The 26,384-nt window shown below is 38.2% G+C and overlaps 1 protein-coding gene and 1 long non-coding RNA gene across 7 annotated transcripts in view; both read right to left on the bottom strand.

The window, feature by feature from the left end:
- Window positions 1-9: 9 nt before the first annotated feature.
- LOC125695222 (uncharacterized) lies at window positions 10-5,373 on the bottom strand. The gene is made up of 2 exons (XR_007377877.1): window positions 4,282-5,373; window positions 10-1,447 (listed from the first exon to the last, which is right to left on the bottom strand). It is a non-coding gene; the product is annotated as an uncharacterized LOC125695222 (long non-coding RNA).
- A 9,202-nt stretch (window positions 5,374-14,575) lies between these two features.
- Window positions 14,576-26,384, bottom strand: part of DPH6 (diphthamine biosynthesis 6) — a 177,770-nt gene continuing 165,961 nt past the window's right edge. For 2 of the 6 annotated variants that reach the window (XM_048947740.1, XM_048947732.1), the window contains one exon: window positions 14,578-15,186. In XM_048947740.1, coding sequence (XP_048803697.1) covers window positions 15,071-15,186 — 116 coding nt within the window. In that variant the 3' untranslated portion in view covers window positions 14,578-15,070. Of the gene's footprint in view, window positions 15,187-26,384 lie in introns of all 6 variants that reach the window. The other 4 variants (XM_048947733.1, XM_048947734.1, XM_048947738.1 and 1 more) reach the window with 3 other exon arrangements.

Here is a 26,384-nt window from a genome sequence, read left to right as displayed (position 1 = left end):
ACCGCGGTATCATATGGATTCAGCTTTTTTTATTTTAATTAGGTGTCCATCAAATTCAGGCAAAGCATAGCAGATATCCATGACAAAAAGGCAATAATCTAAGACTTTGAAGTGTTTTAGCAATTCCAAATGCTCTCTAGAAAACAGGTATGCATAATTGAGGCTTGATTTACCACCTCTGTAGTACTGTCAGGGAAAAAACATTCTAGAAAACAGCTAGCAAGGCTGTGAATGTGTGTGTGTGTGTGTGTGTGTGTGTGTGTGTGTGTGTGTGTGTGTGTGCGCGCCCGCGCGCATGTTGAAGCTATATGTTGTAAAAAGCCCTCTGATTCCTCTAAGGGAAAGTTGATGTATAGCAAACCATATGCAGACAGACAAAAATTGAACAACAGACATTAGACTGTTATTGGACAAATTCCTATACTGTTGTTAGTCTTGCAATGCATGACTTAATTTCTATACTATGTTTTCTTAAATCAAGATTTTCAAGACCAGTAGTAGCTTGAGATGTGAATAAACTTCTAGTTAGGAATACAAAAGCTATCCACTGTCATACGAGTGGCTGTGCTGCCTGTGACCCTTCCTGTCGTTCTCACTGCAGACTTGAAATTAATGCTGTACTTTAAATATATGAGATTGCTTAAATCACATCTAACCCTCCTCAGGAGAACGTTAAACAAACAGAGAACCTGTTAACATAACATTTATCAGCACACACACTGGCAGAAACAGTCTCAGAGATTTTAAATAAATCACAGAACTGTTTCCAACTTCTCATATTTCAGAAGATGAAGTATATGGACAGATGACTTGATTAAGTGATAAGAGGCAAGATACTATAAATGTCAGGTTAATAACAAGATATACATGCTCCAGTAAAAATCTACAATGTGATCAGTTTGGCATTCATTATTCATAAATATTTTATAGTATTTACATTTAGTCACTATGTAAAACAACAGTAGCTAAGCCATGCCTGTTCCAGACAAAGCTGAAAGAGTTTGGAGCTATTCCATCAGCCAGTATCACAGTAATTTCCATCTTTTCAATCTGTCTCAAATGGAATAAAACTGTCCAGTCACGCTGTGCAACAATATTTTCCCAAACGCGTATCAACTCTTTTGGAGACCTCTTAATTTATATTCCACATATTAAAGTGTTTTTCCAGAGGGAGGATGTTGGAAGGAGCTAAAGGGGAAGGAAAAGAATCTTGTCCAAATATTTTACAATTGACTCAACATCCAGTTAAATGCTGAGTCCCTGACAGTTTTTGTGGCTGTATTTCAAGCCCTGATTCCAAAATGTATGCTGCTACAATCCCTGCAGAAGTCCCCACTGGTTGGTAACTCTTACTCCACCTTTGATCAAGTCTCATGTGTTCACTCCAAGCTGTCAGGCAGCCTTCATTGTCTTTAAGAACCCATGCAGATCAGGCCTGGTGGGTCAGCTGCAATGCAGAAATAACAATTTTTATTTCTTACTTTTTTATTTTTTGCACAGTATGGTATACTAATTTAAATCTCTCACCCGTCACAACTTTGCTCTTTGTAAGACAGCTTCATTTATGTCTCCACTTCAGCCACTGGGATTACAGGCTATACAATTTCTTAAAAAAAAATACTGTTAAGTAACAACATATAGTCTGCCAAAACGTGATTTGTGAAGCTCCCTTCAATTTTGTTAAAACGACATTCCAAGCCCCCTAATGATTTATGCGTTGTTGAGGAAGTAAAAAGCCCCAGCAATCCACAAGTGTTCTAGAACGGTGAGAAGCTCTGAGTAAATAATAGAAAGTAGCTATTTTGTTATGTCTTCTGGAGCTATATGCCAACCCTACCTAGAGTTCAGAGTACAATTCTGTCTTTCTAGTAGTTGAACTAGTTGACAGGAGTTGAACTTGATGATCCTTGTGGATCCCTACAAACTACAAATATTTTGTTCCAATCCTGAAATCAGATGTCACTGATCTACAAGGCTAACCTGTAACTGTCTTCAAATGCTTCAGGATAATTTAAATCGCAGTTCTACAGAGAAAGGAAGATGGAAGTGTGAAATAAAGAGTCTATGAGCCTGATTCGTGAAAAAGCTACAGACTGTTTACATAGGTAATAAATGCAAGAAAATCCTTTACAGTGTGCCTATGTGATTTATTAAATTCCTTTTTCTTGTGCAAGTGGTTAAATGCACTTGAAAGGTGTTGAATCCAGAGACGAGACAAAAAAGGCAAAAATAAATGAGGTAGAGCATTGTAGCTTGCTCAAGATTTGTGCTTAGCAGGCAAACAAAAAAGCAACTGTGGTAAATACACAAAAGATTCTTGAGGTTCAATAGACTGCTTTTGAAATGGTCATTGAGGATGAGTGCATGTGTGCTTGGAGTACTCCTATACTGGAGAAAGAAGTACAGCTACACTGGAACATGAAAAATGATGATATGCCACGGTTCTTTGTTTGCTTGCTAGTTTTTAAAGTAATAGGAGTTGTTTTTAGAGTAACATCAGTATATTTGAAACCTTGAAATAGCAAAATTGCAGCGCTGAGCTTCATAGTCAAAGGAAGATTCACGAAGGCTAAAGATGCAATATGACTAAAATATTCTCTCCATTTGTTCTTTTGTCTAACTGTTCTTTGTCTTATGTTAGATGGTTTCACTGAAGGTAGAGATTTTCCCCTCTTGCTGCTCCTTTAGCAATGACCTGTAGAAAGACAGTGGGAGCTCTTATTTTGCTCTGCCTCTCCACTCTAACCGAGATGATATAACCCTTTACTGCAGCCCTCCAAAATGCTTGGTGACTGTGCCTGTGTTAAATGTTAGTGTTCAAGATCAGAGACCAACATCTCTCAGGAGGGATTGTTTCATTTTTGATGTGGAGGAAACATCCTAACAACAACTTCTAAGCGGAGTTTTCTCTAAACAAAAACATATAATAACAGACTGAAGAGTGGGACCAGGAAAATTTTCTGAATATGCAAAGTTGGACCTGGCAGCTAGATATGACATGCTAACATTTAAACTAGGAATTTCCTTATACACGTTAAGGCCAAAATTGTTCTTCATAATAGGTAAGACATTCTTACTAACACATGGTAGGCTCCAAGAACAGGTTTGGAAGGACAATATCATACTTCCTCAAACTATATGTGTACTAGAAAATATTCTAGATGTTCTAGATATTCTAGAAAATATTCACAGGTGAAAGAAAGTTCAGTTGGCTAAGAAAAACGCAGATGAATGGCTAAACAAAGTGTAGAAGAGAAAAGTTAAGGAGAGAATAAGAACTTTTAAATTTGATAAATAGATAACAGAGTATGCAGTTTGAACTGCATAGAGTTGAGACAGGAAGCTTTTGCAGGAAAGCAGGAAGTCATTGGAGAAGGAGAGAGAAAAAAATGAAAAAAAAAAATCTCTCAGCATCTCTTAAAATATTGCTGAAATCTAAAATTCTATGAGCTGGCAAGGCACAATACAGAAAAATGTATAGAGAAGAACAAAGAACCTGTACCAGCACATATAAACACGGGTTGTGCTGGAGATCAAATAAAGAGTCCAAGCTGAGTAGACACTGGGTGGGCCTGAAGGTTGTACAGGACATGAAGACAATAAAATCAGGATGTGTCCCAGGACATGTTGTAGAGATTGAATATGTATAAAAAATATGAGAAAATGAACTAAGCTATGTAGGATGATCTGGCATGGAAGTGGAATGAATTTCTGCATATATCAATCAAATGGTTTGGTTGTATTTATGATTTACATGATGAAAAAGGGAGGTGTTTTTCTTCTTCTTTTACCCTTACTTTGCTTAGCAACAGCAACAAAAAGAAGTACTCAGCTGGGACTGTCAATTGCTCAGCTCATTAAAATATTGAGGGAAAGCATTTTAGCAGAGCTCTGAACCTGCAAAGCTGACAAAATTATCTCCCTAATACCCACAGAAAGACTACTGAGAGCTCTTCGCTTTTTTCTTTTTCATTTCACCTGTTACTGCCACCAGTCTTGGAACAGGCTGCTTCCCATAGTTAGTATTTACTAGCTACCGTTCTTATGTCTGAATTAAAGGTGCCCAGGGCACCCTGTTCCAGGGCCCTGAAGTGGCACATTTTAGGAGAACGTTTCCCGCTCTAGCTGTGGTGGCTATGTGTCACAAGGCTCAATCAGAATGAAGTGGTTACAGTGTTAACAATCAAAAAGGTCAGCACAGTGGAAAGGTAATAGAGCAATGTAACAGCAAAGCAACTAACACAGATGAGGTTGTGTTACAACAGAAAAGAGCTCACCCACCTCTAAGGATCCAGGCTCACAGAAAAGACTCCACAAGAGAGGGATCTCCAACCAGAGACCCTTCCTTAAAGGCAATCAGCCCTTAAATGTGGTCTAAGAGAAGTGCAGCTAGGTTCTACCCCTTCCAGTTGCACAGGAGAATTGCCTTCACCTGTGCTCCCAAGGCTGACTGGGTTCTTTCTGCAGGTGCTCAATCAGCAGTTCAGGTTGTGACTCAACAGTTACCATACATACAGCAAGGAGAAATACCAAGGTGACAATCTGAGATGCTGCTTTTGTTTTCAGCCCTTTTGATTTTCAGAATGAGGTGTAATGGCCTACAACTGATAAGCAGCAGAAATGGATGGCAAAACAGGATTCACAGTAATATAACCTGTTTCAGACTCTTTCTAGGTTATTTGTTTGTCTGCTGGGCACTGCAAAATTCTGTCAGCTCCCAAATCAAGGAGCTTAATGCAGGAGATAAGAGAGGCAGGGCAAATCTAGTCAGTCTCTGCTGCTTGCACTTCTTGGGACTGTAATTCTCCAGCAGAAAGGGAGGTCTTGAATTAAATGTCTGCAATGGGCTTCTGTTGTACCCTGTTGATGCTATTTTGACTATGTGTTCAAGCCTGGAGATCCCATGGGCACCTCCTCTGGCTTCTTGGTGACCTACAACACACTACCGTGGCTTGCATGCCTGCAAGATCCCCCTAGAAATTTTCCTACTGCAAGATCCCAATGCTCCTTAGTGCACACAGCTGCACATACTCCAGACCTAGGCCTTCAGTGCAGTGTTGGTGTAAGACATTTCTGGCAGCCTCCTTCTTTCAGATGCTTCATAAGTGCCAAGTCAGTATACGCTCATTCTGCAGAAAGAAAACAGCTGTTTATTTTATCTTATTTGAATGGTGGTGTGGATCTTAATTCAGCAAAGTCATAAAGTATGTTGGTAAATTGTGAGTGTGTGTAGGTGGGTGTGTTGGTGGGTGTAGGGAGCATATGGAAGAGAGCGCAGCATGGGATGGAAACCAGCAGAATGTTTAAGAATAAATAAAACAAAGCAGACTTCTCTCTTAGTGCATTTTAGCTCTTTGGACAATGCTTCAGCCCTTCTGCTAACTGTAAACTGCCCTAACGGTTATTTATGTTGTACTTGGACCTCTATATATGCTACAGATGTAATTCTTGTATTTCTGTCTCTAGGTCACAAAAGGTAACAAAACCCACAAAGATGCAATCTGTAATACAAAATTAGCACACACACACAAAAAATGCTTGCAATTTGGAAAAAGAGGTAAAGACTGTTCAGTACACATTCCACTTCGTGTGGATCGCGATGCTCAGCGCAGCATCAGGAAAGCAAAATGCAGAAACTTCGAGGTTGACCCCTGCGCTCATAGGGTTCATTCCTCCGCCGTGCTCAAAGAGCGTTCGCACAGCCAACGAGGCCGGTGGCGACGTCCCGCTTCGCGGTCTCACTTCCATCTCCGCCCTGGAGGCAAGGAAGCAGCCCTGCGCCTCGCCGCCAGCAGGGGGCAGCATTGCCCGACACATCTTGCGCGGCCGCCGAGAGGGGATGGGCGGAAAGGAGGCGGGTAACTCGCCGCGTTGTGCAGCGCGCTGCTCGGCCGCCTGCAGCAGCCGTCTTGGCTTGGGGTTGATCGAGGTAGGCTGCCGGCCGCGCAGCGCTCCTATGGAAGCAGCGCGTTTCGCCTAGCCTGGGAGCCATCTGACAGGCTGTGCTGGGCTCCAGTGTGCTGCCCGAGCAGCCTGGCGCTGTGTGCTGCACCTTGACAAGTATTCAGACAAGAAGTTGCAAGGAGTTGTCTTTCTCTCCTTTCCCTTTTCTTTTCCCTTTCCTTCTCCTTTTCTCCTTTCTCTCCTTTTCTCTGCTTTACTTTTCTCCCCTTTACTCTCTTTACTCTCTTTATCTTTTCTCTCATCTTCCTTTCCCCCCCTTTTTTTTCTTCTTCCTCATTTTTTTTTTTATATTTTCCTGTATGTTGACCTTACAATTTATTTACAAGGTCTGTTTTGTTAAATTTTGGTAATCTCTGTTCAAGATACTGAGTCATGAAATGTTTCCATCCCAACAAGCACTATGTCAAGGGCACTTACATGACTGGGGAGTGTACACTCAATTTCAGATCAAAATGAGAATGGTGTTCCCAGCCATGTGGGTGTGTTGAAACATGTAAGCAGAATGCTTGGGCTCCTTAAAGGCAGTGGATAATCTTTCACTGCTGTGTCTCCTTGCTGAGAGATGTGCAGAAACTGTATAAAAGTGTGATCCAGGAAGCTCCCTGATGGTTGCAGTGTGTATTTATAAAAACATATATATATACTGGTCCCCAGGGGGGCTCAGCGTGACACTGTGTGTCAGCTGTCCTATCCCTGTGCTTTTCATCCTGGCGCACATGTTACAGTCCTTAGAAATGGCCACAAAGATACTGTATGGAACTTTCCTCTTTCTGGACATACACTGAACAGCACATCAAGACTGGGGAAAAAGAGGAGAAAAGAACACCAAAAGGAAGAAATGGGAATACAGAGAGGACAGAAAGGGGAGAAAAGAGACCCATGGTGGTAGAAGAGATGTCTAAAGTCCAAAGGGGAACATCCAGTGTTAGTAGAGAATAAGTAATTTTCTCACTTCTCCTGCACTGTTTTTGTACTTTCTACTACCCCCAAACCTCCCCCTTTCTGTAAAGCAAATATTTGAAAAAATCAGTAATATCCAAAACAGTTTTCTGCTTTTTGAAGATCCAAATGAAAACAAGAAAATGTGCCCCAAAAGTCAAAGAGTATGCATATGCTACCTATTGCTGCATAGTGCAGGGACACAGAAGTCCAGATATGTAAAGGAGGGTAGCTCGTCTGCTTCTGCGCAGGCAGCACCTGGCTGTGCTGTGCTTCACACTTCTCCATCACTCAGTGCAGCCAAGAGCATCTCCCTTTCATTTTGAGGCCTTCTACAAAGAGGAAAAATTAAAAAAAGAAAGCAAGTAAAGACTCTCACAGTGTACTGTTTTAAGAAGTCTGTGTTCCTCACAGCTCAGTAAGGACTTATCAGCCTTATCAACTGAGAGCTTAATGAGCACTCAACGTGTTCTCCTTTCTGCTAACATGTGTGCCTGCAGCACACCTTACTGTACACCTAGCACTGCTTACCAGAAAACCCTCACAGCATTACAACCCATTTCTTACTTTACAGAGAGGAAAAGATCATAAATAAATAACTTAAAACCATTGTTCAGTGTCAGCACTGCATTTTAGCAAGTCATGCCTTAGCTCACACCAATTGGCTCTACTTACATTACAGAGATAAGGCCTTTTTTCTGTATTGGAAAAAAGACATCTCAAAGAATAAGAAAAAAAAAAAATCTTTTAAATAGAATGTGGGTTCTTTTAAGAGACATAAATTACAACAAAATGAGCAACAGAAAAGTTTCCAAGATCCAAGGCTATCTGTGACTTCTGATAATAAGAGAATCTGAACCGAAAATCTGAGCTTCTCAGTAAAGAAGTATTTTGACATAATTCCATTATGCAAAAACCTCCTGCAATAAACCCCTCAAAATAACATACACACATCCCAAACAACAATAAAAGCAAACATGAAAGAGTTTTGTTTTCATTCAAATAGTTGTAGGGTGGAGTTGGAAGCCTGCGGCCAGCTCTTTTTGTGTCTTGAAATCACTTTGTGACACACATGAAAAAGTTTGGCCACCCCTGATATATGTGCATATTAGAGTGTGCACTCAGGGTTTGAAATACAGTGAATGAAATTGCTCACAGCACATTAAGAATGCTCAGCAACATGCAATTTTAGGGTCGCACTTTATGCTGTAAGACACATTGTGCTGTTAGCAATATTTTTTCTTTCACTAAGCACACATTATTTGAGTTTTCTAGTTGAGCATACACCTAAAAGAATCTTTACCTTTTTAAAAGAGGACCATAAATTATTTTCAAAGACTAGGGTATGAAATCAGCTGTTATTTGAACACACTCTGTTTCTGCTGTAAGTCCTATATCATCCTTGCATCAATATTCTTAACAGCAAAGCATGAATTCAGAGGATATAAAACCTGTAAGTCCAATTAAAGAGACATTACATACAAGTTGGACAGTGACAGTGTTATTTTTAAAACAAAATTTTCCCCCTTCACATGTTTTTTTTGTGTGACTTTCTTTCATTTCCGTAGTTTATTTTCCTTTTCAAAGACTCAAAGCTGACTGCTTTTCATCCATTTCTTTTTGCAATACAAAACAATGGTACCTTCTTCCCCTTCACTGCACTCCCTCTCACTTCCACTGCAGGGGGTTGATCAACCTGTCCTCTAAGAGGGGGAAGAACCAGCTTTGGGGAGCGCTTGTCAGACAAGAAATTGAGCAGTGATGTGGCTGTGTGTGCGTGTGTGCATGAGATAATAAATAAATAAATAAATAAATCAAGATACAGAGCTGAAAAAATAATTCACTGTATGTAGCATAGAAGAAAAATCATAATGAAGTCCTAAGTTAACTCACGTAATGCTTTCAGGAATCAGAAAAGTGACACTGTCAAAACACAACATTAGTTTTCAGAAGCCTCCAGGCAAAATTTTATTTATTTAAAGTTAGCTCCTATTTTAATAACAAAAAAAGTGGCAGTGTATTCTACATCAAAGAAAAAACTTTTCCTAATGTTTTCATTCCCCTCGTGAAGTACTTGAGCTGAAGAAGTGGAGCTGTCTCTCTCTAAATAATTATGTGAGTGGCAGGATCTCAACCTGAGAAAGCTTTGTCTGCACTGGGGATTGCAGCATAAAGAGAATCACATTTGCCTTGCCTAATCTATGTGGCAATATGAGATATTCTGAATTTTGGTATTTAAATAGTTTTAAACTACATCCATAGCAGCGGAAAGCAAATCCTCAGTCAGAATCTTGGTGCCCTGTGTTGCCTTGGTGGAGGAGGCATACAAATGAGAAGTGCACCCAGGGGCTCTGGGTCTCAAACTGGACCATGTTCCATGTGGTCACTCCAGGCACCTGGAGAAGTGACCCCTAACAGCACCATGGCACACGGGGTGTGGTTCCTCTTGCATGCTCCTCCATTTGGGGCATCTTGGCATTCAGAAGCCAGAACAAAGCACTCTCTTAGAGCAATCAGATGTTTACCTTGAGTATACCTTATTGAAAGAATTAGAGCTACATTTAAAAGTATACTTCTGGATTTCTTTCCTAGAAACTCTGTTTATTCCTCTTCATTTGTCAAGCACTGCTTATAGCTAGTAGCAGTGATTAGGCAGCCCAGAGTCCTCTTCTTCAAAGACATCCTATAAATAAAGAATAATCCCACTAGGTCTTTAGACCTTTTGTTTGCCTTTTAGCTTCTCTTCCCTACTGGTTCCTAATAACACCACTCTTTTTACACTGACTCTTGTCTGCATTTCCTTTCTATTATTTTGTATCACTTAACACCTCCTGCTTTGAACCTGCACAAACAGTGCTATGTGAATTTAGTTCAGTTACAAAAAGCCTCTCTGCATTTGCATGTATCTGGGTCTCACTGCAGTGCATGGATCAGCGTGGGAGAAGGGCTGAACTTTGCAAAGAGAGGGAGAGAGAACTCTTACAGCTGAGAAATGTATTTCTTCCTTCTGAACTCATATTCTTCTATAAGCAACAAAATAAAGTCAAGGCAGCAACAATTAAAACATGAGACTCACAGAAGCTGAAGTTGTGCTTGCATGAGCTTGCACCCCTAATGCGACATCATGATTTCTGTGTCAGAGGAACAATATCTTCCTCGTAAAGTGGGGATATGGCAGTAAAAGGATGTACTGGAGAAGTTACGATTGTTTAGAATTGGCAACAATTGTCCATAGCAGGAACCCACCAGAGAGCTTTTTTTCCCTTCTGCGTTGGCAAAATCTGAAGTGGAACAAATCTCGCAAGCAAGAGAAAGCAAGACTAACTACCTGGTGACTTTGAAGCCTGAATCTCTGTTACAACTGTGCTCCTGCCAAAACAAACATCCCTGCCCAGAAGATGGCAGGGAGCAGCAGAATTCCCCTTCGAGCAGCAAACCCCAACATGTCCACCCTGAGGGGAAGCCTGCTTATAGCCCAACATGCCGGCGCTGTGAGGAGAGGCCTGTGGTACATGGCTTCTCCCTTGATGGCCCACACAGACAGTGGGTCGTGGGCTTGTATGACATGTTGAGACCACCAGAGGAATCATGCTGTGAAATGTATCGTTAGTGTTACAGGGTGGATTACATACTGCTCCTGCGATCTGAGAGTGCTGCAGGCGGTGTGCTAGGAGAAAAGCTTTCCAGATTGCGCTCATGCAAATTGGTATCTGTGATCACATTCATTATGGCTCCCACTACAACATTATTTTCACACTCTGGTGTGCTGTTCACTCAGTCTAAACTTTTTTGTTACTGCAGGTTGTATGACTACAACTTAGCATCTCTTTGCCAACACCTTTACAAGAGTGAGAAAACATTATTTCAAAGATACAAATATGGTAACAGAGGCACATGAAAAGTAATGGGAGTGCTTAAAGTTAACCAGAAGAGGGGTAGCATGACCCTAACTTACATTTCCTGAGTCTAGAGTCCCCTAACAGGTTACTGAATCAAAGTGTCCGTCAATTTGTTCAGGGCATTTAGTTCAGCTTAGTTTTTTGTTCTCAAAAAATGTTTTCTTCCGAATGGGAGATCTGTGTAATTTAGAGAAGAGCTGGAATTGCTGTAAGATGGGAGAAGTAGGAGTGAGATATGACCACATTATTGAGCATGTACTGTTTTTACTGGACAGTAGGTCTTTTCAGATTGATTAAACTGTAAAATTATTTGAAAATGACTTAGGATTAAAAATACAATCATGAAACAGCAATATAACAGGAAATTCACAATGAGCAGACATATCCAAGAGATGGTTTTCAAACATTCTGCATGAAATCGGGAATGAAAGGAATAACGAGACAGTGCTGCCAGGTCTTAACCTTTGAGAAGATCCTCAGGACAACCTAACTAACTGCTTGGAAGTAAAAGGAAAAAGCAGACAGTGCTTTAAAAAATGAGAAAGGCAAAACCTAGCCATGAATTAATCCAACAAAAGTCAAAGCCAAGAAATTGTGAGCAGTGAGTCATCAGTAAAAGGGCACTTGCGTGTAACATACGGGTTCAGTTCACAGGTACCCAATCTGTTTTTTAAAATTAAAATTTAAAATATGTCAAAAATATTCAGCGTTCAGATGAAAGTTGAAAAAAAGACTTTCAAGATTTCAAGTCTGAATTTTGAATGTTTGGCTAATATATCAACACAGGCTGGCTTGCCAAAAATATTAAAATACAACTAAGGAGATCATAAATTAGTAAATTGTCAAGTATTCTTAATACGTGTTCCTAATGCCAGACATTTATAATACTAAAAGAAGGTTACTTAAATAATAAGTGTCAAATACTATTCAGAGAGCTCAGGATAGTTTAATGCATAGGATAAACTTTGCTTCAGCAAAGCCGTTTGGAAAGAAGTAACAATGCTTTAACTTGGAAACATGAGAAGTGCCTATACTTTAGGATTTCAGTATTCACTTAGAGAACTATTATACCGTGCAGTACAAACTTTTTATTAAATCACTGCATTCATTTATATGAAATAAAAGTTTTATTCAATCACTGTATTTTGATAGACTAGACTACTGCATGTAGACAGCAGATAATGGATTGAGCATAACGTCCTTGAAGGTGAGTAGCTGCTTCAGCTCACCTCTTTAATACTCAGGAGATATCCTGCTTCTATTGCCCATTGGACTTTGGAGAGCCAAGGGGAAAGATGCACCAGTGCTGTCTGGTGTAACAAATCAGCTCCCGAATCACCTAACTATAAAACTCGCAGAGAAAAAATTAAATGATCTCTGCTTAAAATATCTCAATGTCATTTTTAAATCTCTTTAGGAAGATCAGCCCTGGTGACTTTATAGCAGCTTAGCCATGTGCATTGTAAAGGCTCACTGGTACTGTAGACATCACTGGGTTTTGAAATGAGTAACACACAAAGTTATTAAATCAGTTTTGGTCTTGCAGTCTCATTTGACCACTTCATTTTAGTATTAAATATTAAACAATTAAAGAATTCAATACACAGATTTCTAAAAGAGGCAGGAGACAGAACTTCACTGGCACAGAGATCTGTAAGAGGGCATGGATTGCTTTTTGGGGAAAAAAAAAAAAGTGATTACCATACTTTTAACACTTGTTACATCAGAGAAAGAAGAAATTAAATTCATGGGTGACTTTTTAAAAACATCTTCCCAGAAGTTATTTAGCTTTTTTGAGTTCTGAGTTCTCGAATGATCAGCAAACCTTTTTTGTGTCATAATACACGCAGAACATATTTTCCTGCAAGCCCAAATGTTAGAATCTGTGTGCTTATATATAATCCTCAAAACTAGTGTCATGGAGGAATATATATAGTCAAAATTAAAATCTGCTGATGTAAATACTCACCAAAGCTTATCCTTCAAATGAATAAAGCAAACAAACAAAAAAGTAAACAAACAAAACCCAAAGAAAAACAAAAACCAAAACAATTGCATCTATAAATTTTAAGTATTTGTTGTCTTTCCCTCTTTTCATGAAAACTAACATTTGTGTAGTTATGTGCCCATGTGCCTGTCTCCTATCCGTCTATCTTCAGCTAGCACATGTGTTACAAAGAAGCTGAAGAAGACCTGTGAAACAACTTATTCACAGTAGGACCCAGTAATTACGATGCATCTGCAGCATAAGGCAGATAAAATGGCGTTAAGACATTTCTTTCTATTATAAAAGTCTTAGGTTCCTATATGGAACAGCATTTTACCCACTTACCTTGCATATCAGTGTTGAAGAAATTGCCTTGTTCACCTTGTTCACTCTTAAAGCTCAGCAGACTCATCTTATAGTTTTAGTTACTCAGACACTTAGAAGATGTATGAAGCATTTCAAGGAGAAAGTCTTCAGATAGTTCTTTTTTATCTGTTCACAAAATAAACCCATTAAACCCACTGAAGATTTTCTAGCCTCGAAAACAAACAAACAAACCAAAACCAACAACCTTTCTGTTGAAGAAGAAAATATTATACCGTTTTATAAACCAATGCATAATGTTTTCATTTCTCAGTATTAGAAAAAAAGGATAGTTTGAATCACGAATCTTTAAGGAAAACTTACAGGAAAAGCAAGTTTCTGAGACCCTGGGCTGTGGACATACTGCAGTGTAAGAAAATACTGATATTTCCAGGGAGAAGTAAGAAAATGATTTAGTCTTATAAAAGTATAGAATTCAAATAAAACTGGCACATCCAGGTATTAGCAAGATCTTCTTTGACTGTGGGGAAGAGCAAAGATCAAATGCGTGTGTTTTAGTGTAGCCTAAAAATGATGCTGAATGCAAACAAACCAATATGTTGTTAACAGATTCTTCTTTTTCCTGCTATTAAATTTAATTTAATGCATCCATGTATTCAAACACTGTAGTATAAAAAGCTTTCTGCCTTCTCTCTTCTAAAAATATTTGAATAAGTATGACAAATATAATTGTTACAAAAGAGGATGGCAGTTCTACTGTATTTCTTGATGTAATGGTAAAGCAAAATGGCATTTAACAGTCTATTTTCAGGTAATAATCAACATAATATGCTGGACATGCGGGATATTTGACAGTGCAAAATTCTCTTATCTTTAGACACTGGTTTTGTATCAGCTCCAAGTGCCTATCTGGTACTGGGGAAGAAAGTGTGGCTGCAGTGCTACCCTATATAAACATCCTGCCCTTCATCTGACTTTGGTGGAGTTACCTCAGATACGTGCTGGCATAGAGAAAGGGTAAATGTCATACTGGTCATGTAGCTCCATTACTCACACTTGAGAAAAGAAGCAACGAAAATAGATGTAGAACACTGGCAAAAGTTTCTTTCTTGAAGGCTTAATTGTATAGCTTTTGTCTTAAAATAAGATTTCTCTACAGTTGTACTGCCTCAAGCTATATCCAAAAGGCTTCCCCTCCTATACCAATCCTACGTCATAAGTACAGTATCAATGCAAGGAGATCAATAGGAGCCTCACCTATGAGTCTGAGACTGTTTTAATAAAAGCAGAGGTAAAACTCCTGTTGATTTTCCAGGGAAGAATGAAGCCCTGGGGAATATTGGTAGCTCTTCATTAAGAGCTGTCTCCCAGATATACAGCATGAAGGCACTATCACCTCAGATACAGGGATGGCAAATCCTACAGTTTAACCATCACCTCCATCACATATTTTGGTAAAATATTTGTCCTGAATATCCTTGTGAATAATACTTCCTCAGTCCAGAAAAGGGTTAATAACCGGCCACAAATAACTTATTTGTAAGTTCACTTGAAGTCGGTAAATTCAACATAAAATTGAAAGGGAACAAAATCTTTAAAACAATATTGGATCTAAGGTTCTGAAGTTATAATCAGTTCGTGGTAACCAGGCCTCAATATATCAAACTAAAGAACTGATGTGATCAGAGCAACTGTCATTTCCCAAGATCCACCTGTTACTGCCAGAATGTATCTAAAAATAAGTAAAAAAAAAGCACAATATTTTGTAAAGAAACCTTTATTGTTCATACAAAGCTGACTCTGTCACATATCATGAGGCATCATTAACAAGCTAAATATGACTTCGCTTAAATCAAACAATGTTTCTTAATGAAAGTATCCAACACAGTCATGATCAATTCTTTGTTCTTTCTTGGATGAATGTGTGTTTTGATATCAGCTCATTTCTTTTAAGCTGCTAGCTTAGCCAGCATGTTATATGAATAACTTCCTTGCCAGGTAAATCCACCACAGGTACTAAAATCAGAGCTGGGGTCTTCTTGCCCAAGCACTTTTCAAGGTTTTCTTGTAGCCCTAAAACAGAAAAAAACAATTCATGAATCTCCTGTCTTATTTACTATTGTGTGTCATCTCTTAAAAATCATCCAATCAAAAATAAAATATATTGAAAACTATCATGAAGTAAAAATTAACAAAAGTGATATGCAACACTGAATTTTCAATTTATACAGGAGGAAGAATCACCATCTCCAACCTCCAAGTCAACTAATTTGAGATCAACTGTACATGATTCTATTTAAGGCCAGGATTCAGCAAAATAACTAAAAGCATGACCAGCTTTGAGTGCTCTGTCAGTAACGCATACAGCAAGCTCAAATGAAGTGCAGGCAGTAAAAATAACAGAAGGCCAGCTGAAATATAGTTCTTTGTAATTTCTGATAATTGGATGATGAATGTGTGGTTGTCTCTAAGTGAATTTCTGCTCTCAAGTCTCACCCTGTTGCGTCAATTTATGAATGTAGAACGGGCCATTTTAAGTAACGTGAATATGATTTCTGTTTGAAATCAATGGAAGCATTTTGTGTTGAAGACAAAGGAAGTGTAGGGACGACAGCATACATATCTGCAGCTACTAAAAATACCCAGCTACAAAAAGCTTGGTTAAGACTGTTTTGTGACAGAAATCTGTAAATTCCATGTCCACTAGGGGAATGATGATAAACTAATCAGGAGAATAAAGGAAGAAAACCAAAGAATGGAAAATTAAAAGGCAGTACTAAGACATTTCTGGACATGCTGCAACCTCAATGGACATGGTAGGAATCCAGCCACACAGAGCCTGTAAAGCAGACTACAGAAACCCTTCCAAACAGCCCTGCAAAAGATAGTTTCTGAATGACATGGTATGACCTGCATAGTTTTTGGTTTTGTTATTTCTGTCTGTAGCTTCTGTGATTACGGCAGTTCTTTACAACACTAAGCATTCTTGGCTAGAGAGAGTGTAAAGAGGGCAGAACTTGAAGACTGTCAAACTGTGGTGGTTGTTTTTTTTTTTTTTTTGGCATGACTTCCTGTGTAACTGTGAATAGGCAGTTCAGTCAAAGCGTTACCTCATATAGGATAAAACAGGAATTTTGCCATTGTATTCATGGGTGCCAAAACTGTTCTAGCTTGTTACCTGGCAGCAGTATAATAAATTAATGTAATAAAAGCAACACTGCCTATGAAATACTGCAAAGACGATACCATCCTTCTGAATTCTGCTGGCTTTCCTGTATTAACAACATTGACATTAAAGACGAAAACAGATGGGGTGAGTCAAAGATCAGCAGTAACCTCAAAGGCCAAAGGACTTCATGTTATGTGTAAAGAGTGGCTCTGTTTATGTATCTCAGATGTTCAGTGACTTGCTAATTAAGCATCAGCTAATATTCTCATTCCAAAATTCAATTTCAGTAAACTTTATAGCTATGTTAGCTCAGAAGGCATTAAATGGAAATAGGTAAAGGAAATTAGCTTCAAAAATCACCAAGTCTGCACTGCTAAAGTAGCATTTCCTCTTTTTCTTCAATTAATATTGTGAAAATATAATTTTATTCTTCTACTTTTTATAGCCTTAAAAGTTGTGTAACAGTGCTAAGAGCTACCATAACAAAACCAGGTATTACTTTCAAAGGAAGAATTTGAAATTTAACTGCATCCTTTTGCTTTTTGAAGCAGCCAAAATAGTTGTAAATATTTACATTTAAATATAACCTAATGAACTTGCTCAGCAATCAGAAAGAGACACCTTCCTCACTTTTCTATTGCAGGTGCAAACGACTGCAGCAGAGCCTACACATATAATTGAAATGTAGCTGGAAATCTGGGACACGTCTCTAAATGTTTTATTATAGTTCTAAATCAAACGGTATGATGTGAAAATATTCTGCCTTAGACGTACAACATTTTACATTTGAAAACTGTAAGTAGAAGTCTGCTTATGCAAATTTCCCCTGGAAAAAGGATATGAGGTCTTCCAAAAAAGTAAAATTTTATTGTAAGGTCCCCACAAAAGATAACGCACAGTAAATAAATCTGTGTCAGACTGTGAAATGATGGCTGACACAGTACAAAAACGGACAGCTGTACATTTAACCTCCTATAAATACTACATACAAATAAATCTTCCAATACTAATTGTATATTTTAATGTGACACAATGCTTTATTAAAACTTGCAAATTATGCTTTTAGATAAATAAGAATCTCAGTCAACAGTGTGAGCACTTTCTGATACTTCTGACGCATTCAAACTCTTTGTTCAAATGCACATTGGAGTTAAAAAATTTCTTTGCTTTATGTTCAAAGAAATGTTTTCTTAGGGAAATGTTTCCTTAGTTGCATGCTGAACTTGTAAAAGGTGATCTTGAAAGTGAAGATGTGTAAAGGGCAGAGGATTATAGTGTGTTTACTGGAGCTCTAACAGGAGTTATGTGGCATAATCATCTTAAATTTACTTAGTCTGCCCTTATGCAGAATGTTTATTAACACAAAAACAAAAGCAGCTGGTTAGTGAGCAGCAATCATGTGGTATATAATGTGCATGTTTTCATTTTCTGTTACAGAATTCAATATTATTACTACATGGCATTTTCCTAAAGCAGGTGAGCTTCCTCCTGTAAAGTGAATTGCCCTCTATTTCCAACTAAACAGCAAAAGTCAATGGAACAACTTCCATACCAAGTTTCTTTTCATCCACTATGCACTTTTCTATTGACCTAGGCACATCTGAAGGATATGGATATAACCATAAGCTAAATCATGTGAAAATATTTAAAAATTCTTCCCTCTCTCAACTGAAATTCTAGCATTATCTATTTCAGCCATTCTTCTGTATGAACAGCATATTGAGATAAACAGTGACCTTTATAATGATGATTTCAAGCTGGCTTAGCATCCCTTTCATGTAACATGGCATATAACATCATAAGCTATTGTTTTGTAAGGTGCTTTTCACACCAAGTACATAAAACAATGTCCTGGGAGTCCCTATAAGGTTAATTCCAAATGACCAGGAAGACTGTTTTCACATCTGTGCTGTCATTGGCTTTAGCAGGATTTGAACCAGTATGAGGTTAGATGACAGACTCCACTTAGGTGCTTACAGAACCAGGTCCCTATTATTGCTGACGTATGCTTGTTTCAACAGATATTTGCAGGTGAGGAGCCACCTGATAGCTCAAATTGAAAAGGAAAACGGTAACAAAAAGGAAGATCACATTTAGCCCAGTACACAAAAAAAATCACTTTCATATTAGAACTACTATCTTTCCTTCACATTTTAACCAAAAGATATTCTTATGCTTAGAGCAGGTTTTTAAATCCCTGAGCTAATAAAGCTCAGTTGCTTCAGCTGCACAGGTCTGACATGAAGCACGTACTTTGAAAAGATGCGTCACAGGGGATCAGGTTCCTAACAGTTGACTAAGAGTTCCAGTCCCAAAAGATGTGTCCCTGGTGTGCAGAACACTTAACCCTTCGACCAGTACCAACATGACTATTCACAAATTATTGATGTCCCTAAATCCCTGGCAGATTGCAGACAGTTCTTGTCTCCCTTGAAGTCAAAGCATATGGTCACTAATGAGATGGATTAAAAAATACATGTACACATCCAAGGCTTTGCCACATGCATGTAAAGACACAGAAATGGAAGAAGGTGATTGAACTGGACTGAACACTGTTAAATCCATTATTAGCCTCTTGTTATGGATCATTTCCATTGATCTATATACAGTTTCACAGCACAGTTTAATTAAAGCTGTCTGGAACAAGCCTCTGCCTTAAATGATCAGGCAGAGCAATGAAAGGGTGAAACACAAGGAACTGGAGACCACGCTCCTCACTCCCCTCCTCCCTGCTCCCCCCCTTACCGTCCTTAAGCATTCAGCTGCCTGCCTTTCTGGGTTACAACAATAGCAAGGGAAGAAAATTTGTTTTTTAAAAAAATATTCTGTATGTACTGCTTTTCATGAGGCTTTAGTGTCACAGAAATCAGTTCAGGATTTTTCTCTCAGTTTTACTTAAAAATAATATAGAATATAAAATTATGTACTTGAATGTAAGATTTTAAAACCAGTGCAATTGGCTTGCTTGATTTTCCTTGTCCAAACTAAAATCTAGTCTAGCAAATAAAATAATTGTTGGAATATAATAGTGAATTGCTCTGCAAAATATGATTTTGTACTATTTTTTTGTTGTTGTTGTTGCAACTGTGAAGATTGCTCTGCCCACAGCAAAAATTGAGGTGACATGTTGTAAATACTTGTGATTACATTTTGACAACTAAGCTTGTGAACTTGATCTACCAGGAGCCTATCAGTTCCAAGGAAAACTGGCCAAAGATACGTTATTCTGTGCTTTTATAAACACCTTCCAAAATTACTGAATTTAAAGTCTGTGGGAAACATTCACATGAAGAAAAAGAGGAAAAGTATGCATTTACCATGTAACATAAGAAGCTCGTTCATCACATTTTGATTTTGAAAAGAGAGAAGTCTAGACACAGCATAACAAATATTCACAACACAAACTGGATATTGAATGTTATGTAGCAGAGAACACAAATTCTGTTAGTTTGCTTTACATAGTTTCATAGACTGGCTCAGGTAATCAGTTAAGTCAGTTTCAAAGCCTGACTGAAATTCAGACTGGTCATCTGTGTTATACATCATGGCAACAGACTTCCCCTGCAACTTGAAGCATCTGTTTAATTATTATTCAGAAATACATTCCAGGCCAGAGTGTTTAAAGTGCATCATCAGTATTGCATTAAGGAGCTTATAGTGTCTCTAGAACTGCTCCTAATCTGGTCTGCCAATACGTGTCACAGAACTCTGCTGTGTTTACCAGCGCTTAACAAACCTCAGTTATACCCTGATCATCATTACAAGTATGGAAATCATCATAATCCTGATATTATAAATATGTGAAGACAGACTGTAACTCATGCAAAACCAGAAGGACAAAGGAATATAATATAATAGCCAGGACAAATAATCAAGACTGGTTTGCTTCCAAAGCAAGTTTCATTTCCACTCTCCTAAGTTTAATTATTGGGAAAGGCTGTGAAACTTACTTAATAATATCTGTTTAAAAAAAAAAAATACAAAGTAGCCGACATAATTTGAATATTTAAGAAAAACAAATGCATTGTTTTAGGCTTATTTCTAGATAAGCCTAAAAAGTTATCTTTAGTACTTGTTTGATTATGGACCTATTTCTTTATTTACTCCAGAAGAAAATAAATGAAATTACAGAGGCAGTTGCAGGACTGCATTTGGAACTCAGGAATCCAGATATACATGTCAGGATGTTAAAACAGCCACTCAGGCTTGCATAATCTGCATTTGCGAATATTTTCTTTCATAAAAATGCAACTTCAAGGATTTTCCCCACTTTTATGGACCCTTCTTGCTATGAGAAGCCTATTGGCTTCTTGCTTCTCTCATCAAATTAGTTTTAGTTGTAAAAATTAAAATGCCTTTTCCACATAATCACAGAACTGATGAAAATAGATTTGAAACACCAAATACAGCATTCAGCTGGTTCCTAATACCGAAGAATCCTCATAGATAGCAACCCTGTTTGTTAAGGATATGTTTGTTAGCACCCATACTGATAGGACTCAGTGCCTTTTTTGGTCATAAAATACCATGTGTTGTAGGCAGAAATACTTACAAAACAGGGTAGCACTCCACACAGCACACAACTCACTAAATGTGACCTCACAAAAAAATCCTCTATAAAGGGAAGACTACCTTTTCTTTTTTTTTTTTTTTTTTAAATAATTGACAGCTAGTGCTGTTTGTGCAGTGTATTTCTTAATCCATTGAAATCTATCCCAAACCTGAAAAAAAAAACAAACCCACCCAGTTCTAATGTCTTTACATGGGCAACGGTGAGTGAAACTAGAATGCAAACTGACGTAGATTTAGATAGATGTCTGCATCAGGGCCCAAGTAGCACTTCCTGAATCAGAAGAAGAGGAGGAAAATGAGCTACTTTCCTTCATGCCTCATCAAGAACTTGTGCACTCTGAATCTGCGTGGGGAAAAGTTGTGAGTATGCAGGCAGCAGTTTGGCTGACTCAAGACGGGCAAGCAACTGATTTATTTTGGCCCAAACTAGTCGGCACTGAAAATGTCTGTGCTCCACACTACCAGTACAAAGTGAAGAGGAACAGACAGCTCCATACAGCCAGCTCTATAGGAATCCAACCACCGCCTGCTCCATCTCAGTCTCACTGAACTCTCTGCTGTTCCTCAGTGCCTAGATGGAAATGTGTGGGAAGAAAGAGGGCTCACTCATCTTCACAGAGTGTGTTATCATTTACAGAAATCTTAATTTTCTAGAGCAGAGTCATTAGGCTGATTAACAGTGAAAGTTTTTTCAGGCTGTAGCTAATGTATTTTTGTAGCATCTTGAAAGAAAATTAGTAGACAAAAAAGTTATCTTTAGTGCTTGTTTGATTATGGACCTTGGCAATGTATCTCTTTTATCAAGTTGCCACAATATCTTGTTTTGTTTTCAAGGCAAACTTTGATTAAGGACCAATTTCAGAAAACTTACTCTGGTGCTAATTAGTGCTTCCTGGACTCCGAAAGATTCAGCTTATGATCCTTTCTGCTTACTAAACCTTGTAATTCTAGTTATGTGAAGATGGGAATGAATCAACCCCTTTCTACACTTCTGAAAGCTTCTGTTTAACTCAGCTAGGAACAAACCTCTGTTCTCTGCTTCCCTAATATGATTCTATTTTCTGTCCTTGCCTAAATGAGATTAAAAATAATACTTCACAACTTCACAACTGAAGAGCTTTCAAACTAATGAACTTGAGACACATCCTCGGAGCTTCAATATGGAGTTGGAAGCCTTTGCTTCTAAATGACCTCTTTAGTGTTGCCTGACTCTTAGGAAAACCAGGTAAACAATCTATTTCTTCTGGGTGTGGAGTCATTCTTTAAGAGAAGGGCCCTGGCACCCCACTTCCTACTCTGACAATCCTTTTGCCTTTCTGCTGATGTCACACTAAGCAAAAGACCAGCCCCTAGCTCAACAATGTTAAAAAGGTAGTTGGGGGATACCAGGTAGCAGACTAAAGCTGAGTTTATAACATGATATTGTTAAAACAAGGAACTACGTAATAAAATAAAGGAAATGAAAATGCCATCAAATTACTACACAGAAACAACCAGACAAAAAGCCCAGCCCAAACAAACCCGATATATAACCTACAAAGGAGGGTACTTGGCTAGACTGTATATTCGAAACCAGACTAGACAAAATATGAAACTACATACTAGAGAGAATAATCCCATGAAGGATTACAGAAAATTACCTAAAATGATCCATCTATGTTTTCTAGCAGACAGCCTCTAAAGGAGAAGAACTGAAGGTGGAGATAAGACGTTTAAACTGAGTTCACAAATACTACCACTGTAAACTATCCTTGGACAGTTTCCTCCAAACTTCCTTCCAAATTTCTAAACTTCAGCTTAGTTTGAAGGCTGGCATGAGCTTTTCCTAAAAAAAAAATAGTCCTGGTGTGACAGATGTACCACAAATGCCAAGGAGTTAAGCAAATCCAGAAAACATAATCATCAAATGCATATTTATACTGATATTTCTAACAATTGCTATTTCATATCAAGTGCAGCCCTTTAGTTAATTATACGCCACTTAACTGTCTCCAGATATATAGATTTACCTTCCAAAGTACACTGTACCAATCAAATTATGTATGTTATCATGCACATCAATAGCAAGCCAGAGAAAGAAATGTGACTCTTTTAAAGATAAACAAATGTTGCTGAGCTCTTCTGTGCATTAGTTATGGCTATTTCTCAGTAAAAAGAATAAAGATTTAGCTTCCATAATAATTCTTTCAAGCTGCTGGCTACAGTTTAGAAAACAGCAGAGCGTGAAAACTCATTGCTTTGTGTTTTCCAGTATTCTGTTTTTAGCAGTGTCCTATATGCAGGTTGAGAATCAGCCTATACAAGGTTATAAATGTGGGTTTTTGTTTAAAATGTCATTAACCTTCAGCACTAAATAAAGAAACACTTAAACACGCCTTTCCAGTACCCACAGTGAGGTCTAAATATAATTTCAAAAAGAACAGAGGACTGAACTTTCCAAGTGCAATCACTAAGGGAAGAACTTCTGTTTTTTTCTAGAATCATGACAGAGTGCAAAGATCACAAGCCTGTTTTTTTTCTGTGTGCTATCTTTCAACTCTGTAAGAACCCAATCTCTTTAAGGGGTGGATGGTTATTGAACTTGTATGCTAGCTGTATTCAGAATCTCTAGGGAGGATAGGCTATAATGACACCAAGTAGGGATGAGTTATGACTGGAGACAGATTATTACAAACATATAAAACAGTAAGGACTCATTTTTCAAGTGGCATCTCAGAATGCACTTCACAGTATGTGGAAGCATTTGTTTGCTCAAATAGTAATCTCAATGTGCCTATGTGATCATATAAAACTGCAGGATTCACTAGAGGCTCATGTACACTATTTTTCCAATGCAAAATCAGAAAAATGTGCACTTTTTTTTTTTTTTTTTTTTTTTTTTTTTTTTTTCTGATTAATTGAAAACTTGGTGTGAAAATGATCAACTGCAACAGCACCTGTGCAGTAATTATGAAATTTGCTTTTTCACCTTTAGGTCACATTTCAGCTACTGCCTTCTGCCCCATAGTTCAAGAGCATGATATAGCACAGATTTGCAAGCTGTAGGACAGTTGGTGGCTGTGCCCTCCAGGTGAGGCTGGGAACACAGTGGGGCAGTGTGTGTAGGAAGCTCAGCTATGCCTGCTGGGAATTCAAGAACTTTTAACTCCAGGGCCTGTCAATCTGGCACCTTTCACAAGTGTTAAATTCACTGAAGTATACTTTTTAAGAAGCTGTCATGGGACATACTGAAGCAAATATGTCCCTCAGTGGTTACACATGGACTCAGTTGTAACAGTGTTTGTTAAGGGGTTTGACATCCCTGAATGATATACTTGGTACAGCTTCCACATTTGATAGCTTATTCAAGTCCACTAGTCTCTAAAACTGGTGGGTTTAAGAAATATCTGACTACACATGGTATATATAAGTTGCCCCACCACAAAGAGATGCTTATGTAATGGCTGGGCATTACATACATCTACTGGTGGGGGAGATACACTCTATAAATAACAAAAAACATTTCTAAAACATTCTAAAATCTGTAGATTGGGTACAAAGAAGATAATATGGTACTTATTTTATGATAAATTATGCCATGATCATTTAAAATAAAATTGTTGGAATAAGCATTTTCAGTTTCTAGGCCAGATTCTTAACTCTTGTACATTGTAGCTGTGCTAATATACACCTGCCAAGGAGTGTGCACAGTAGATCGCATATTTATATATAGTATCACATGCAGACTAATGAGATTATTTCTAGATGTTTATTGTTGGAGAGAGCTCTGAAACTTTAAATCAATCTGCCACATTAACGCAAACAACTTGTTGTAACAAAACTAGATAAAAGTGCACAGAACATGTTAAATACATTATTAGGTCGATGAAGATCATTCTTATTGATCCAGGTCTGGCTTCACAGCACAGTTTAATCAAAGCTGCCTGAAAGAGGTAACAAAGAGTGGTCATGGCATTCACCGTCTTTCATCCCAAGGTCACTGATTTAATCTTAGAGTCTAGAAATAACTAAAAATTCATTACTGTTGCATCTGACAACTTATGTGATATCGACTGGAGCAAGCTAAAAAGAAGGGTATGCTAAAGCTAAAAAAGAAGGAGCAAAATCTGGTAGCCATTCCAGACAGGATATCGTGCTGCTGGAAGTTGCTGTTGGCCCATCCAGCAGTTTGCAGGCTCCTGATGGTCACCCAGACACCTCCCCTGGATCTTGCAGATTTATATTAATTGGATTTTTATCCCATACGGCAGAGCCCCAAGATATTTGTACCTTCTTATTCCCTACAGTCAAGAAAGAAAATGAGAGAGATGAAAGTCTTTTGTTCCTCTCCATGGCCTCCAAAGATGACAAATAAATCTCACTGCTAGTGCTTCCAGTGTAATATGAGCTCATAGTTTGTTTACAGATTTGGGAACAGGAGACTAGGAGAGTCATGCAGTTGTGTCAACTGGTAGCAAAATGAAAGAAAAAAGTCTGAAATTTGGCCAGATAGCAATGTGAGCTGTGAGTAATTTTTGTTCTAACTCAAAGTTATTAACATTATTATTTATAAAAGCCTTCCTTAAGACTTATGTGCCATTTTATCTGGCACTGAATGAACACTAAATAACAGACAAGGTCTACCACAAAGTGTTTAGTACTATCATAAGAAAACAAAAAACAAAAACAAAAATAGAGCTTAAAATGGAAAGTGCAGCGGGTAGGAATCTGAGGCATAGAAAAATGTGCCAAAATTACACATTATTTGTTAATGCAATTTTTGGAAAAATAAACAGTTGACCCCAAACTCTGACCCCCTGCACTCTTCTTCTTCCTCTTGAGAGCACAGCACAGCCAGCACATTTAGTAGCAGCAATAATACAAAGGCCAGGAACTGTGGTGTTTGGTGCTGGATCTCTGAAAGATAAAACTGCACCCCAGTACAGCACTACTGTCTATACATGTTTCACCTGCTTTGGAGTTTTAACACTTTTCACTTTTTAGAAGCCTCTCTCATTATTTCACCAACAGTATCTGGAGTTGTTCACAGAATATCTGGAAGTTACGTAAGGTCTTGATGCCAAAGTAGTCTATCATGTTACAAACTTGACTGTCTTATGAATGCTTGATAAATATTATACAAAATGCACTGCCTCTATATAGCCATGTGGGTGATGGGTAAAGTACATAGCATAGTCTCTCAGTGAATGGAAAAGCTGTACAGGTCTGGCCTATAGCACAAGGGTTCCTTGTTCCTTGGGCTGAGCAGTCTATCAGCAGTGCTGAACAGCTCTTCTGTCTGCACACTGGTTTCTACAAAAGCAATTTTAGGTTCTGGAGCTGTAAGCCACATCTCTACCAAAAGCAAGGTCAGCTCAGTCAGATTAATTAAATTGGAAATTCTCAGAAGAAAAACGGATGCAATGTTTTAATCACTCATAAGAAACACAAAGTGTGAGTGATGGAAAGGTGACCTTTATCTTTCCCATGGAAAGGAGGCCAACCCATAAGGCACAGGGAAACATACTCTTGTTTTATCCTTGTGCCTGCT

Source organism: Lagopus muta, chromosome 6, assembly GCF_023343835.1.
Source record: "Lagopus muta isolate bLagMut1 chromosome 6, bLagMut1 primary, whole genome shotgun sequence".
In the NCBI taxonomy this organism is placed as follows: domain Eukaryota; kingdom Metazoa; phylum Chordata; class Aves; order Galliformes; family Phasianidae; genus Lagopus; species Lagopus muta.
The sequence above is the reverse complement of the archived record's forward strand: the minus strand, read 5'-3'. Positions and strand labels throughout refer to the sequence as shown.